Source organism: Thunnus maccoyii, chromosome 3, assembly GCF_910596095.1.
Source record: "Thunnus maccoyii chromosome 3, fThuMac1.1, whole genome shotgun sequence".
Taxonomy (NCBI): Eukaryota; Metazoa; Chordata; class Actinopteri; order Scombriformes; family Scombridae; genus Thunnus; species Thunnus maccoyii.
In genome coordinates, this window is record NC_056535.1 from 17326433 (window position 1) to 17344677 (window position 18245).

At 38.4% G+C, this 18245-nt stretch overlaps 1 protein-coding gene across 1 annotated transcript; it reads right to left on the minus strand.

Annotated features, from left to right (window-relative positions):
- Nucleotides 1-686: 686 nt before the first annotated feature.
- LOC121894407 (S-adenosylhomocysteine hydrolase-like protein 1) lies at nt 687-16711 on the minus strand. Its single transcript, XM_042406978.1, has 18 exons — nt 16621-16711; nt 16207-16506; nt 10706-10817; nt 10284-10427; nt 9319-9419; nt 8793-8895; nt 7808-7902; nt 7524-7630; nt 7301-7417; nt 6337-6400; nt 6056-6144; nt 5669-5739; nt 5417-5511; nt 5132-5230; nt 4908-4976; nt 4437-4515; nt 3961-4081; nt 687-3588 (listed from the first exon to the last, which is right to left on the minus strand). The coding sequence occupies exons 2-18, from the start codon at nt 16384-16386 to the stop codon at nt 3582-3584; spliced, it is 1653 nt and encodes a 550-aa protein (XP_042262912.1). The 5' UTR covers nt 16387-16506; nt 16621-16711; the 3' UTR covers nt 687-3581.
- Nucleotides 16712-18245: the final 1534 nt, after the last annotated feature.

Consider the following 18245-nt stretch of genomic DNA (forward strand, 5'->3'; position numbering starts at 1 on the left):
TTAACTTTGACATTAAAGATTTGACTAAATCTTCATATTAGCTTCAGATAAACTTTTCAATAAATCTTTGCACAGTAGGAGGACTGTGGATTTTGGCCCCCTTCACTTACATTGAAATTTGCATTATGAAGGGATCTTCTGATGGTCAGTATGAACAGGAGGAATGATTTCAACAAGAAAACTCTCTTTGTTCATTTGGGCACCTGACTGTTGTTTTAAGAAAGACTTGAAAAATCAGCCGTTGTGAACCCGTCCTTTAAACCCCAATTCCTCCCCTTCTCTGCTCATTGTGTACATTATTCCTGCACTTTTACATGAACCTTAGTTTATTGTGTGATAATTAAGTAAACACAAATTAATTTAGGAATATGCACCATGTAAGCTCAATTATATAGTAGATTTTGACCCTCTTCAATACAGGGCATCAGTATCAGGTAATAAAACGGGACCTCATCATGTACGTTTATGTTATACTTTAATAGTGAATAATCCCAATATTCCCAAACAATGTTACAATTAGTCAAATATAGACAAATCAATTGTCAAATGTGAATCTTGGGGGTCCCTTGGGGGTCTGGGACTTTGAGGCAGTTGCCCATGTTCCCAGAATAGTAACTTATGACTGTATCTTGATCTATACTTGTGACACGGAAGCTATACACTTGATGAATGATGTATCAGAGCCATTTTCAAATTGAAAGAGCAGTTTATTAAAGGGAAGAGTGCACATAACTTTAACAGGGTGTATACTGCTGTAATTGTGTTCTTCAAACTAAACTACAGTTACAGTGTTGAAAATATAGGCCTACTTTATAACTAAAACATAATTTACAGAACTTTGTCCCCACATGAAAAAAACTTCAAACCAGCAACAGTGTACAACTGTCAAATCACAGTGGTATAATATTTGAATTTGACAAGAGTCAAGCTGTTTGCTCCAGTAATAACACATTCATTTGTCTCTACGATAGAGTTAAAACAAGGGTAAAATGTTTGTTATTGTTAGTTAAAGCAAATGGAATCCATTATAAAAGGCATTTTCAGGTGCCATTATGAAAAGATCACTGTGAGTAATTTTGATGCATGATTACAAGAAAAGAAAAAAACTTGGACGAAAAAATACATTAGAATCAATGTAAAAAGTAAATAAGTACAACAGAATATAAAATGTTGCTTACTAATGTCTAAAACTGTTAGTCATATTACAGTAATATATATTTGAATAATGCAAAACACTGATTTCACAACTCTCCACCATTGCAGAGGTCAAATACTTTTGACAGAAGAAGAAAACTGAGTGTGTTGCTGCATAGCTATCACTGTATATTGCAGAATAACAACCATGTTGGGCATTACCACACTTTGAGAAAAAAAACCCAGTTGTACGTGTGAATATAAATTACTAAGTGAGTCACAAGGCACTGTCGACTGACCTGTAACCATGGTTACAGCGCTCATCTTGCTGCCAATGTCCTCACTCAAATACCCTTGGCTCTAATGCCCTTTAAAGCTGCAAGTGCAAAGATGAAAGCACGTCATAGTCGCCCACTGAAGGCTACTATTCAATAAAACAGCACGAGTATGTGACAGAAGACCAACATGTTCAAACAAAACTGAAAATACTCCACAAAATTAAATACAGAAATCACCTGTAACTCTGGGGATGAAAGTTAAGTTTTGTGAAAGGTGATGTTGCTGGATACCATGTGAATACATGTGGAGCAACGTCTTAACATATCAAGGTGGTAGCGGGGACGGCGATACCGTCAACTGTGTGGAGTAAGGTCAGCCCGCAGACCACCAGGAGGGTAATACAGCATGTTAAAAATGTGTTGAGGAGCTTTGAATTCAGCAAGACACAACTTCCTGCACACTATCTAGTTTGAATTAAAAAAAAAAAAGTCTCACAATCACTCAACTAAGTCATTCAATATGGCCCTTAATTCAAAATAATATTGAGGTGACATAAAGAGAAGTAAATGTGGCGTAATAAATTTGTGCATTTAACAAGCCTCACAAAACAGTGATTAAGTAGCTACAATGAAAGTTGTCAGGAAACACGATGATTAGAATAGCTATAATAATGGTGCAAAAGCAGAAGGTAACACAATAGGTAACGCGAACACAACTGTCCTGTCAAATGTGCTGACAACAGAGCTTATCCATGTCTTGGTCCAGAGCATTTGGGGATATGAGTTTACATTTCTGTTATTAAGTTATTATTCTGTTATTAAAAAGATGAGTCCTGAGACCAATCTAACAATTAACTCTTTGAAAATACATTTATGAAATAGGCTCATTGGAGGCTGTTGCGTATACAGTATAAACATACTGTATGAAATATAGTAGCATGTGACTGGCGTATGCTATAAACAGAATATACATAGCTGCAGTGGTCAGTTTACTCTAGACAGATAAAACGGTAATCTCAGGAGAAAGACATGGACACTCAGGTCAGACTTTGCAGAGCTGAAAAATATATTTACAAATGATTTGAATGAGTTATTTGAATGCCCTGAGGTGCAGATACTATTCTTACCGGACATTATAACCTCATAAATGGACACATTGTTTCAAGAAAATAAATGCCAAGCTCTCTTCTCATGTTAGCCATGATCAGAAAGCATTGAAGCTCCTTTTTTTGCCCTGATCAGCTGAAAGTTAGCAGAAATGTGAATGATACTACAGAGGTCAGGACATGTTGTCTGTATCTAGTGGATGGAATGTATTAAGTGAGTGCTGCCACATCGAAACAGAAAGAAAACCTTAAAGCTGCACCAAGTGATTTTTTGGCCACTGAGGGGCAGAAAAACAAACTCATAGAAACACAGCATTGATTTACAGTCAGCTTATCAAGATGTTATGGCTCTTTTGTAAGCAAACGATTGCCTACTTACACGTCCAGCAGACACACAACAACATCTAATTAAGAGTCATATTTCTGGCCACCTGACAAATTTAAGTTCAATGTTCCCTGGACTTTTAGCTCTGGTTTGGTCCACCTACTCCAAGGAAAAACATGCAGCTTGACTTCTTCACCAACCAGTGGTTTACATCAGCTTCATGATGGTTTTATTCTAGGCTAGACTTGGCTGTCAATGGCTGTCAACAGTTGTATATAAACAATGAGCTAAAAGAGGCTAAAAAGCTCAGTGAGCTTCAGAGTTTTGAGGGCTCTGCATTACACGTGACCCTTTAACATTACACATAACATTTGATACAATGTTTATATCAAAATATCTCTTAATGCAGGTTTAACTGATTTCACAACCATTAACTTTTGACAACTGTAACCTCTTCCCTCTCACAGTTATTTGGCACAATATTATGAAACATTACTCAGTATCTATCTGAACTCTAAAACAACCTAAGAGCCAGCAAGTGTGGAAATAGATGCACCAGAAAGTAAAAATCTCAGAAGACAGCAGATATAAGTGCATAAGTGTACAACCAAATATAAGCTGTGCATCCTGTGAAGAGTAGAAAATACAATATATACATAAACCTTTCTTTTGTCTCGGGGATAGGTAATGTCGAGTACTGTCCACATTTAGGTGTGCTGAGGTGTGGCTCCTTGCAGACTAATACCTGTGCACAGAGAAGCAGATTGAGTTGGGAAAGCCATAACAGAAAAATGTTAACAATAATAGCTATTTTTATCTTATAAGTGTGTTTTTCTGTGTGTGAGCTATTTATCAATTACAAAACATTGAACAGTCAGTAGTTACAGCTACTTAAATATGTGGATTTAGTTGCTTTCCTCTATGTCAGATTGTTCAGATTTTATGTGTGTTGGTCTGATAAAATAAGCGTTATTAAGATAAGATATGATTGATGATGATTAATTATTTATTCAACAAGAAAGCCATAAATTAATTGATAAGAAATTGCTAATGGTTGCATACTTTGCAGCACAATTCTACGTACAAAAGTTTGCATTCATGATTTCTAGACTTGTACCTGTAGTAGTTGGGTTTAAAAGGACCGTTCTTGTTTAGGCCCAGGTATTTTGCCTGCTCATCGCTGAGTTCTGTCAGGTGGGCATCAAAAGTAGCCAGATGCAGACTGGCAACATATTCATCTGAAATATAGATATATTTTAGTAAAAAAGAGACAAAACATAGAGAAGAGGTTCAATAGAGAAAGAAAATACTTGTGTCTGCTAGTTGAAGCTGTACTAAACAGTTGAAGTCTGACTTAGATCATCAGTTACAGCATTAGTAACACCAGAGGGCAGAAGTAAGTCCAGAGGAAGTTCAGAGGAAGAGATTTTCAAATTACATTGTACTTGTAATCTCAAAATGCACATGCAAGACAGACTGAGAAAGAAATCAGTTGATGCACTCCAGTGCTACAACCCTGCCATGAGAAAGCTGCTTGTAATCTATGAATACTTTAAATACAATGGGTCATGTAAAGTATTCATATATCCTCACCCATCTTCTTGGGAAGCAGGTAAACATCCTGCTTGTATCGTCCCTCAGGAGCATTGTACAGCTCTATAAGGGCCAGGGCCTAAAAAACATGGATCAATAATTCAGTTGTAAATGGCTGCACTTTATGATTGCACGAAGAACAATAAACGTACCTATGAACTGATTACAGAGCAATAACAACACATGTATGAAGAGAAGCAACATACAATTATTTCCTCCACTGGCAGGATCCTATTTTATATAATTGAAACAAGCTCAACTATCTTCTGTGTCTTTCCGGTGTTTTATTATTACTGATGACATTTCCAGGTCAGAGCATGCGCTTATCTGCCAGGATGGCCAAATAATTAGAGCAAATGGAAAAGTACATGGTGAACTCTGCTATCCACAGTGGACTGCAGCACTTTCTACTGCGCATAATTAGCTGCTGCACAGCTTATTGCAGGCTGTTTGGTGGTATCAACATGGTACCTGAGTGGTGGCTGTGATGGACAGGACAAAGGTAGGAACAGTGGAGCAGCTGAGGTTCAGGAGACGTCCCTATGGAAGCAAACAACACTATCAAAACAAAGAAAGAAAGCACATATACTGTTCCAACATAATAAAACCTTTCATATCAACATAATAAGTTATGAGCTGAGATTACATGCATGTCATCTGTATTTATTACAAGGCGTACAGATGTAGCCAGTTACCTCAGCCAGAAGGATAACTCTCTTGCCATCAGGCCAAATGACGTGATCCACCTGAGAGCGCACTCTCTCCCAGGTCAGCTCAGGGGTCCGAAGACTTGCCTGGAAGAGATGAGAATTTCAGTCATCCACACTTTCTTTGTGATTGTTCAACGGATTGTGATTGACCTGCCGCTAAAGTCATCGCACAGTGGTTAGAACTGAGGCATCTCAAACAGACATTAACTCAGCCTGTAGGACAAATATAACTTGAACTCTTGAACTCTCTCATCATAAAAAGTAGTTTACCACATCAATCTCCGTATTAGAGTGACCCATGTTGCAGACAATAGAGCCATTTTTCATTCGGTCCAGCTGGTCTCTGCACACCACATTCTTGTTCCCTACAGAAAGACACAATCGTCCTCCATCAGCAAACATAATCTGCATCCGCACAAGATGTAATAAGCAAAAAGCCCCCAGGACAGCTATAAAATATTTAATCCCTTATCAGTGCATCCCTTTGAGTAGTTCCACTATCATGTCTTCATGTGGAGTTACCAGTGCATGTGATGATGACATCCACCTGGCGGATGACCTCATTTAGCTTCACCACCCTGAATCCGTCCATGCTGTTCACACAAAAGAGGAAGAAGCGGTTCAGCATTCAGCCTCATCAGGACAATGACAAACAGGAAAGTATGTATCATTTATTGACAAGCAACTCAATTCAGCTGAAGGGCAGGGCTCCCTGTTGTGTTGCTGCAGAGTGGTTAAGTTCAAGCTATCTAATAATATTTTGTTGAATAAATAACAAAACAGGTTTTAAGGCAAGCTTGAGCAACTGTACAATGATGATATCTGTGATGCTTTTTTTTCCCCTGTTCATATAGTTGTAACATTTAACATATTCAGCATGGAGATCATCCCAGTTCTCGTTTTCCTCACCAGGCCTGCAGGGCACAAATGGGATCAATCTCTGTAACATAAACGATGGCTCCCAGAGCTTTCAGAGCTGCACAACAACCTTTTCCAACCTGCAGAGACAACATAATACACTGTATGACTAGCAGAGTTAAACATGCTGATTACTTTTACCTTACTAAAATATTCATGTTGTTATTATATAATCATTCAGCATTGCAATGTATCATCATTAATATTTTCACAGCTATATGCTTAAGAAAAATATTAAATGTCGGATGTTAATGTTAAATGAAGTATCTCACCTCACCGTACCCACATACAACCACCTGTTTGCCTCCAAACATGACATCTGTGGTTCGCTTCAAGCTAGAGAGGTTTGAGACATAAAATTAGCACATTTAGTGGAAGTGAAAAACTGCCAATCTGTATCTGCGTGACTCCAAAATCTGGCATCTTTACACTGACAAACAGTGAAATGTTTTGTTGGCGCAGCTTATCGGTTTCAATAAATATTCCAGTGCAATACCTAAAGTGTTGTGATTCATAATGGAACACCTGCTACAAGACAACCATGTACCTTTGCAGATAATTAATCAGTCGGAACAGCAATAAATTTAGGGTGGGAGGGGGTTGTAAAAGCATTGACCCGACACAGAGCTGTGCAGACATTGTTGCTGAGTACTAAGCTGTTCATATGCTGTCTTGGTGATAATTAACAGCAGGGTAATTCTTGTTCTCAGGCTGTGTAGCTGAATGTTGATCAGAGTCCAGACAGTTTGCATTTACACAGTAGAAGAGTAATACAAGCTATTTTTAAAAGCTAATGAGGTTATATTTGGCTTTGGTCTTAATGCACCAGGTGCCTACTGCATGCCCACTAATCAATAATACTGCTGCAATTACATAATAGTAACTGCAGTCAAATGACTTGAATAACTGAATGTGCTGACAAGTTCATGTCTGACTGACAGAATTTGAGCAGCCAAGCCAAGCTCAGAGCTGAGCCAATGTTTTCCAGTTGGAGGGAGTAGGCAGGCATTACATGAATTTAACTCTGATCTCAACAGTTTTAGAGTGTATTAAACTCAAACAGATTTATGACACGATACGAGCAAGGGCCTTTGTTAGATCTTGTTCTGTATTTCTTCATAGGTTAACACTTTAGAGCTGTCCAATAAACAATCTGTACGAGTGTTTTAACATGAGTTGGACTTGTAGTTGTTCAGCCTTCCAATTATCAAATACCTCAAACTCAAACTTACTCACCCGTCCAAGATCGACTCTCTGCAGCAGTACAGGTTGTCAAACTTCTGCTTTGTCACAGAGTCATTTACATTCATAGCTGGCACACATAGTTTTCCAGCTTTAGAAAGCTGATACAACCTAGAGAGAGAAGGAAGAAACTTTTCACTTCCTGTCAAGGTGTCTTGCTGTGGGTGTACGACTGCATAATTTACAGGAAGTGCACATCTATGAAACAGTAAACCACCTGTGAACCCCGGTGACACTCTCCTCTACAATGCCCCTGATCTTCTTGAATACATTAGGGTATTTCTTGTACATCCAGTGTGTCAAGTCTCCTCCATCATCGAGGATCTAACATGTAAAAGTAAAGAAAATATTGTGATATTTGTTAATGAACATGAGTGTAAAAGAAATGTATTACATGACAAATATTTATGTGTAAATTTAATTGAAATAAGTTGAATACTGCTTTTCTGGTGTTTTCAGGAGTGCTTCTACTAAGGTAGAAAGATCAACTTTTTAACATACCATGTTAGGCTGCCAACCCTCAGTGTTGACACAGCGGTCAATACACCACCAGAAATCATCCTCAGATTCCCCCTTCCAGGCAAACACGGCCACACCTGAAATGTAACACATGGGTAATATTTTCAGGAATGTCATCTTGTTCAATCAGTCTACATAGATAAACATGACCTCTAATCTCCAAAAACAGAGACTGGAGAGACAGTATCAGAGTCTATATGATGCCATTAAAGAAACGCTTTCTAAGACAGTGAATGAGGGTAAATTTATTTGCACTGGGACAATAAATTGTTCTGACTAAGAATTCTAAGCACTGTATTAATATCGTGTCTGTTTAAGTGACATTTGCACTTTCCATGTGACCTCTAGTTTAATGAAAATGTTTTCTTAAAGCAGCTCAACATAATAGTAGACTATGCACTACAGCAGTAACTCACTGAACAGCAGACAACCCCCCCCCAACCTCCCAGTGATGTATTATCTCCACTCTGTGACTCCTAAATCTGTATTTACCCCATCAGCTTGTCAGATCATGAAAGGCCTACTGTAGAAATATAGTACATACTTAAACCATAACATAGCAACCACAGATAAATGTCTCAAGTAGTGCTGTTTCTTCACTAAAAAGGTCAAATCTTAGATGTTCCTGTTAACACTGCAGGGCTGATTTAGTGTTTTTTCAAGATTTCTCATCAGTATCCCTGGTTCTAAAAGACACATGATAAAAAATTCAGATGAAAAAGCACATCTCTGCTCATAAGAAAACACCTTATGCTAATCATACAGTCTGACACAAACATATCATCAGGTCCAAGGAAATATTTATGATTTTTACATCTCAGTGTCAATAAGGCGGCAAAAACAATGTAACGAACCTGTCTTCAATCTCACAACAATTCCCTGTATTTAATCAACAGCCTTTATGGAATCGCAGGTAAAGTGAGTCACTGTGTTTGATCTCCAAACCTTAACGTTCTCTGCTGCTTACCTAACTCTGACAGGGCAGCAGCCACCTCGTTCTGTGTAGAGTATATGTTACATGCAGTCCAGCGGCACTGAGCCCCGAGAGCCACCAGAGTCTCAATCAGCACCTGAAAACACAGATGAAAGCAAGAGGCAAACAAGAAAATGGTCAAATAAGACAAAGCTATTCACAGGTAAAAAAGTAGACTGCACATCAATCATTTTATGTCTATTTTATGATTCAATAAAACAGAAGGTTCAATAAACCAGGTCTGTTTTATACCCGTCACACTATTATTTGAGTCAGTGCTACGAGCTGTTTAAGGACACAGCTTATTGTGTATTTTATGAAACAACTCAAACAAACAAACAACTCTAGAGTACTTAAATTATTTCAGATTTGGTTTAAAGTTACAAGAAAGCTCAATTGTCTTGAGTGTATGTAGTGCAGAAACTGTGATTAAAATAGACCTAAAATCAAATCCTGATTAATAGGCACTATCACACTGCAGCCTTGGGCGTTGATGCACAATGTCAGAGAGTTATCTTACTGCAGTCTGTGCAGTGATGTGAGTGCAGCCCACAATTTTGGCACCTGCCAATGGTTTCTCACTCTGTGCTCTCTTCCTGAGTGAGATCAGCGCTGACATATCTGAAAACAACAGAACATTAAAGGTGAGTGGGAAGGAGAGCAATGCAGGTGATGCAAAAAATAAAAGAAGACGACCAATTCTTTACATACCCAGTCCCCCTTTTCTAAAATATAGCTGGATAAAACCACTCTTTGTGAAAACACTACTGTATTTTGCTTTTCTTTAGAACAGCTATGTTTTAAAAAGATCTTCTAAATAGTGTGGTAGTATGGTGTCATTTGTGCTCTGGTTTTGTGCTTTAACTAGGTCAAAGGATATCTGTCAGATCAGCAAAATCTGGAGGGATACTGGCAAGAAAGGCAGTGAGCAATTCACAAACAACACTGTAGTCATCATCAAAGTCATCATCATCATCATCTCCCTCTCTCCCTTACTGTCTGATTTCCCCTCCTTCTCCGATTTATCTATAAATCTAGTGTACGTTATGTGCAGTTGGGTCTTCTTGCTGACTGACCCAAAGCATCAGGGGAAACATGTTAAATTCATCTATAGATGCCTGTAGATACCTGAGAAGTGCTACTTCACGAATGCGGGTGTCAAAAAACAAGTGTTCTTTGGATCCAAGGACATATCATGACACCCCGCCAAAAAAATCTGTGAGCTGTCACTTGTTTTTAAATGCTCTGAAGAAGACTGTGAGTTGAAACATGTAGGCGCTAAGCCCATTTATTAAAAGTTTTTTAATTTTTGCAAAGCAGTGTGCCTTAGAATTTGTTGGTCATGACTCATTGATCACAAAGCAGTCAGTACAAGTCTGTGTTAAATACATATTTGGTTCAAATGTAACAAAGCCTGATGACGGCCGTGTAATTAATTAGACACCATTCAAGTAAAATGAGGTGACTGACCCCTCTGAGTCTTACCTTGTTCTGCTATCTCAATCTCACGTCTCCCAAACTCAGCTTGCTTGATGTTCTTGACACAGAAGTCACTGCTGCCCTTGGAGTTGACCTGTGTTTTGTCCCGTGGTGATGTCTCATCATCAGAGCTATCCGTGTAGGATGCAGCTGTAAAGAAAACACAGGTTTTGAAAGAACTCAACCAATTAAAGATGCAAGTCGTAGGGATTAAACAGAAAATGAAAGCCTGAATGAGCGTTTGGACAAATGTTCATCAGTGTTCATTCTGTTCAAGACTTGTAAATCTTTTTAGGGGACTAAAATGGGATGAGGACTAGATGAGAGATTGGCAAACACAAATTAAAATATATTTCTTGTACAACTAGAAGAAATTTCTATAGACGCTGGTGCACATATTTATCTGGCTGTTAGTCACTCCTTCTCACCAGAGCTGTAGCTGTCTGTGGACGACTGAGAGATGGAGCGGGACAGGGAGCGACGGCCTGCCTTGGTGGGGAACCTGCTGAACTCCTGCTTGTCCTCCACAAACTGGATTTGCTGAAACAAAAACAAAAGTCATATTACACACTGTAAGTTCTGGGGTCTATTCCAGAAAGCAAGTTCAACAAACTCCAGTCCAACCCTGAACTCTGAGCTGATGAACCCGAGATGGGAAACTCAAGAGTTTTCAGTTCCCAAACAGCTGATCAGAGTCAGTTCAATCAACTCAGAGTATGTTCACTCTGAGTTAAGCGCATAGTTGATGAATGAAAAAAGTCATCATCGATGGAGCTCTGATACTACCAGTCACCATGGCAACAGGTAAATAAAAGCGACATTAGAGATATTCATGCATGTGTATGTTGACGGTGCACATTTATCTTTGCAAAAAAAAAAAAAAGAGCCTGAGTCAGAGCAGGAAGTTCAGACAAAGTTTTATTCAGTGTTGTACATTAATTCATCATTTACCAGACTTACATTTCCTTAATGATGATAAAGTGGAATCTGACTGTGTATCAGGATGTAGCTACATTACATTATAAATATATGTGTTCAGCTTTAATTTAACGGGGGACAAAACACAGGAGGAAGCAACTGAAGATGAAAAATATAGTTAAAGATTTAAAAAATATAGATCATAGAAATAGAAACATGACTGTAAGCTCACAGCCTGATCCAGTAATAATGTGTTTGGTGATTTGCTCTTGAAAAGGACGTTGAAGTTAAAATAGTAGATTTTAAATGAAACAGCATGTGGTGATGCTGCTCGATCCTGCTCACTCAGAAATATTAACATATAATCTCCGACATTATAGGAATGATGTAACCTCAGTGCGACCAATCACATCATGAGTGATAGAGATAATTATTCACTGATCCTTCATGTCTGAAGCTTCATACCGATTTTTCAGATTTGAACTGAGATTACACATTATATGCAATAAACATTTCAGTGTAGGAGCTGCTCTAAAAAACTGACAGCTGTGTTGTGTGTGCAGAGAGTCACAGTGTTATAACAGAAGGACATTTATTCTGAGAGTGAATTCACGCTGTGTAATATTTAAATGTCAGGGCAAAACCTGCTGTTCAAAGAAATGACTGATGCACATAAAAGCGGTAACTTTATAAAGTCATTGATTAACTAAATTAATATCCAACCAGGATTTTGATTCTGACAGACAGTAAACCACCGCTAATTAATGTGCTTCAATATAAGCTTTGATACAGACTGAATGAATGAGGAAATGAGCCTCTGTCTGGCTCTGAAAGAGGGAGGAGACGGAGAGAAACTCAGGGTTGGCTGGCTGAAGAAAAGGTTCACAGAGTCGGTTACCATGGTAACTGACCCCGAGTTTAAGTTAGCTCTCTTTCTGGAACTGAAAACCCAGAGTTCCCCTCATGTCAGGGTTAACAAACTCAGAGTTTGCACTAAACCTGCTTTCTGGAAACACCCAGTGCTTCTACAGAAGGTTTGAACTGAAGCGATTTCAAACGCATAACAACTTCAGCCATAAAATGTAAAGCTACACTATAAGCAATTACACTACTATGCAAACACTACTATGTGTACTGACTAGAGTTTCACAGAGCACATTTCAAGCCCTTTGGCAAAAATGGGAGTTGGACCATTTTTATTTTTGTCTTGCTGAGATCTTGTTTATATAGATTTAGCTTTGACAGGATTTGAATGGAGTGGAATGAAGAAAAATGAAGTTCATACTAAAAACAACATGATAATCCTACTCAAACTAGTAAACTCATTTTGTTGTGCTGCTAAAAATAGACGTCTGACTGCAGCACAACCGATATTGCGCCATCAAGATGGATGTTCTAAAGTTAAGCTGTCTAAAAAAAATTCTGGTTTTCCATCCATGTGACTCATGGTTGCAACATGATTGTGAACATCCCCAAACTTCACCGTAGCCTTGTTGCTATCGAAAACCCTCCACACAGACACAGTCACAAAATTTGAGCCTCTGATGGACAATCAAGGCAGAAAAGTGAGTCCAGAATAACTTATTAAATACACACAAAGCTCTCCAGCTTAAAATCAGTATTTTCAATAAGTTTCTAAAGTTGTGTCTAACAAATTTTATTTAATTGAGAACTAAAAATAATAATAACCTGTGAAATGTGAAATGTAACTATTAACTTACACAACTATTAGACTGACTTTCTCTCTGTGAGTGCTACCATTGCTTTGCTATGTTGCCTCTGGTCAAATATCCACTGCTGCCAGTTTTGAGCAATAATTTCATCTTACTGCAGTTTTATCTCTGATGTCATTTTTCTGCATATCAATGAGTGATGCATCCATATTTAGATATACATGAATATGGTGTGTGTCCACACACATGTGCATGTGTGTCTGTAAGACAAAGGAGCTGGTTTTTTTGTTGTGTGAGCATAGCTTTATGCCTGGTCAGCTAACTTTTTACACAACCAGTAAAACCAGAATTTTTTTTGTTGACATGGATTTTGCATGCATCAAAGCAACCTGAGATAGTGGGAAAAATCTTCTTGGAGCTGTAACACTATGTTCTCTTGTGCCAACTATTGAGTGCAGGTATGAAGAAGTGAACGGAAAGATCTGAAAACCTCAGCAGTTTCTGTAATGTTTCGTTTTCTTTACCTGCCAAGCAAGTTAGGAACAAAGTTGCTTTTGTCTCAGCCAAAAAAAAAAGTGTGTAAGATTTAAACTCAAATCAGATCATGAGGAGATTGGATTACAGTTTAATAAATCAGCTTACAGACTATCATCCGAGCGTGATTGAGATGCCATTCCCGTCACCCCGCCTCATACACTTCATGTTTGAATGAGAGTCAGGCTCTTCACTCTGATCCGGTCGGTCTCTGGTTTCTAGGTTTAAGCCTGGTACTGAAAACCCTCCACATGCCAGTGAAAATAACATAGCAACAAAGAACAATGTGAAGCTGTTTTCTTGAGATTAAGGTGACAAGACACCACATATTTTACCCTGGACTAGATGGTGGGGGTTGCAGGGTCCCAAAGACTGACTGATACTAAAGTTTTATTTCCTTCGCATCTGATCATTAAAGAGTTGTGTGTAAGATTGTTTTTATTCACTGAATTACAAAATACTTTGAATTTAACAGAATCTTATAGACACCAGGACTAGTTAATGACACATTATGAGCTGACGTGGTGTGTTTTAGCAATTGTTTTACACACTTTTACTATCTGTTTTTGCCATTTGGGGACAAAAAAGTTAAAGTTGAAGTTAACTAAAGTCTAAATGATGCCACATTTAGCTCATTTGCCCCCAGACTCGTATTGGAATCTGTGAGAATGTGCAACTATTGTTTAAATGAAACCACAAAGACATTTTTTCTAATGTGCTTTTTCCTAAAACTATTTCACTTTATCTTTCCTTGCCTACAGTATTTGTTATTTAATCAATGTATTTTTTTAAATGCCCTTCAGTGAGATTACTGTGACTAATTTGATGAAAGAGACATGACTGACCTTAATCACACTAGAAACCATATTTATCCATGATTTCCAACCTAATTCCCATGCATAATCATTTGTAGGCTTGCACCTAAACATAACCATCCATACCTAAACATTAACTACAGGATATAAACTTTAAACTAAACAACTACAATGTAATACCTAAACATAAGCTAATCATTTCAAAATGTATGTCTTCTACTGGGCTTTGACCCTGGATCACTGAAAGCATAAACCACTAACACGCACCCAGCAAAAAGTCCTCTTTCTAGTCACAAAATACTCATTAGGGATAAAAGTCGCTGTCACTCATTTTCCATAATCCATTACTTCCATGCAGTATCTCACATAATGTAACCAGAAATGAAATTATATTTACATTAGCTGTCTGTAGTTCGCTGTGGAGAAGCTAAATATTAGTATTTTCATCACATCCAAGATTAAAGCTTTGCTTTGCTGGGTTCTAGTTTTATGAAAGAGCTATTGAATATTCTCATCTGTCTAGATCTGTCCATCATACATAATAACATTTGAATTATGTAAACAGTATTATCATGACCTGATTTCTGCTTTATTATTTGGAACAGGAAGATATCTGTTGATAATATATGCATCCCGGGTGTTAAGGGATGAAAAGCACTCTTCTACCTGATGTGCATGACTGATTTCATTCCAACTTTATACTCCTCTACCAAACAAAAGAAAATCATACTGTCATACCGTACATACTTTTCTATGTGGCATCCATTTAATGCAAGCTAATGACTGCTGTAATATAAACATCCTCTCAAAAAGAGAATGAGGATGAGAATGAGGATGTGAAACTGGTTAACTATAATAAAGCTTGAGCTGAGAGTTTTCAGATTCCTGGTCGCAACTGAGCTACATGTTTGCTCAATGTAAAAAGACAATAGAGTGTGTATTTGCCTGAAACTGGTATTCATTTGTCCACTCCGACTGCAATGAGGTGTGCAAATACTTTCCATTCTTGAGCCCTGAGGATTCCAGATGCACCTCTTCCTTGTTCCTTGATGCTCTAATGTTTTTTAAGTGTTAGGTGGAACAAACCAGCCTATTGTGCACTTGGCTTGGATATCATAAGCAACTCCTGCCATTTCTGTGACAGACATTGTCAAATCCAAAAAGAGCAATTGAATAGAAGAGGGAAAATAACCTGTGGTAATGTGTTTCTTACGTGGCATTTCATTAATGCTCTCAAATTACTGTCTAATACTTCTAAGCATAAGACAACCTGCAAAACCTGCTTATTACTACTTCAAAATTTGGCTTGAGTGGGGTGATTTAAACCATTTTTAAAATACACACATTGCATGATTTGTAGCATACACATAAAATGTACACTTTTTTTCTCAATTTCAATCTTCCTGCTTCCCCATTGACTTGACTCCTCAGTTTCTTGAGACATAAACCAGGCTTTATTTTCTGTTTCACCTTTGGTGTTAATATGGAGTTAGTGGAGGCAAAACCAGAGCTAACAGGAGGGTTAATATTGAGTTTACATTCTTCAGGAGGCCAGAAACATGACTGGATGTGATGTGTACACAACTGTCTATTAATACAGTTTAATATGCCAATGCTGCGCTTTGGCCAAAAAAAAAAAACCCAATGAATGTTGTTTGAATCAAGATATAAAATTTCTTCAGCTTAAAAAATGATTAAAACAAACATTTACCAATTAACTGGGAGACAGACAGAAGTTCAGGTTTACCTAATTTATAAGGAAAGCTCATATATAGGTTAGTTCTAGTTTATCATGTTATAACTGAGCCCATCACTACCTGCCAGAGAGAGACAAACTGCAGCCACAAATGAAGTTACAAGCTACAATATGTTGATAAAACTACACTGTCAGACATTAGCGTTATAACCTACAACCTCACAGTTTGTTTGTTTTTTACATCTGAATGTCCGCCGTGGAGCTGTTATACAGAGACTTGGCTGAAGTCTTACCTTTTTCACCGGCTTGTGAGTGGGCACAGCGCTGAAGGCGGACGACAGCTCTCCCATGGTCATCTCGCTGTTCTTGCTTACGGTCATGGCTGAATATTTTTCCGCTACGTTTTCGCTCTCTTTCACCTCTTTGCTCGCCTGTTTCACCTCTAACTTCGCCTCCCCGGCCGGTTCTGACATCTCGACGGTGGCTGTCAAACGTCAAACGTTACCTGGTCAGAAATACAACCGTTGAGTCCTGCTCTGGTAGTAACGTCACGTCACAGGCTAACGAGATCCTCGCGCTGCTAGCTGGCTACTCTGCAACAAGAGACACGGAAGAGAGACTTTCAAATGGCGTACATGTAAAACCGGAAATTAAACGCAACAATAGGGTAACTTAGTATGTGTACTCGACTTTAAGTTGGTGCTGACAATTATCTGTGTGCATTCAGTTGAGGTGGGTTATGTCCTGCAGCGTTGTTTCCGCCGCTGGTTCAGCTGTCACCTGGCTGAGTAGCTTTGTGGGCGGTGACCATGGTGACGGAAGCTGAGGGGGCGTGGATTTATTATGATGCGTTCAATACAAATGGGACAACAAGAATAAAAACAGTGTCAACCAACATGATAGATTTGTAGATTTGATTTATTGATTGGGACAGTGTGCATTAAAGATGCACTGCATCGGAGTTAGCCCGAAGCTAATCCGTAGTCCGTATCCGTAGTCCTCAGCAATCAAAACATACAACAGCACAACAACAAACAGTACAAAGCAAAAAAAAAAAAAAAAAAAAAAAAACCACAGAACACAGAAGACACCATACGAAATACAAAATACAAAGCTACACACAACAGCATGTCACATACACCCACAATGTCAATTATAAATTAATAATGTAAACCTGTCATATTAAAAGCAAGACTACCTGCGCTAAAGAGAAGACCATAGATAAAGTTTAGACTCAGTGGTCACACAGCTGATTAGTCTTAAGTAGATTTTTTAATTTGGCCTTGAATGTATTGATTGAACTACAGTTCTTCATATCATCAGGTAGGGCGTTCAACTGAGTTGTGGCTTTCACAGAGATAGCTGACTGCCCAAATGCAGTGCGACGAAATGGTATGGTACAATCTTGTATAGAGGATCTAATAGAACTTACCGAGTGAGTGTACACAAAGTCACATAGTGGAGGAGGGGCCAAACCATTTAAAATTTTAAATGGCTAAGCACAAATTTGAGAATAAAGTAAATTGTATTTCTCCAGTACCCTACAGTGATGGAAATGCATTGGCTTTTTGTCCAGAGTTTTTAGAGTTTGTTTGTATAAGGACTCAAGAGGTTTTATGAGACATATGGGACACATATGGGAAAGAATCATAGCATAGCATGCATAAATATCTTGGCTGCATCCAAAGAGAGACAGTTTCTAATATGTCTAAAATTTGCTAAGAGAGGGAGAGGGAGGCTGTGTGTGTGTGTGTGTGTGTGTGTGTGTGTCATGTATGTTCACAAAGTCCCATTGTTTAGCAGTCTGATGGTTTGGACATAGAAGCAGTCTCTGAGCCTGCTGGATCTGGCTCTGATGCTTCTAATACCACTTGCCTGATAGTAGCAGAGTGGTAGCTGGGCTGGGTGGTTGGGGTCATTGATGGTGCTTTTCTCATTCTTCTCTGGATGTAGAGGTACTGCATGGATGGTAGTCCAGTCCTGTTAATGCACTGAGCAGCTTGCGCATTACATGTGCAACGTCCTTATATTTGCCTATTAAAACCTCAGTAAGACTTTGTATAGGACTGGAACACAGCTACTGTGTAGAAACAGTCGATTCCCAGTTGTTGTAAATGCAGCATTAAACTCATAGGAATCCTGTCTCAGTGCGCGTGCTCCCTTGTACTGCTATTGCAAAGTAAACACTACCATCACTTGCTTTAAAGTCTCTTTTCACAACAAAGTGTGGTGGTGAAATTTAATTTTTTTTTTTTTCTGCATGTGTGCGCATATTCAAATAATATACAGGGCACAAGCTTGTCTGACAAAGTTCTCACAACATATTTCAACC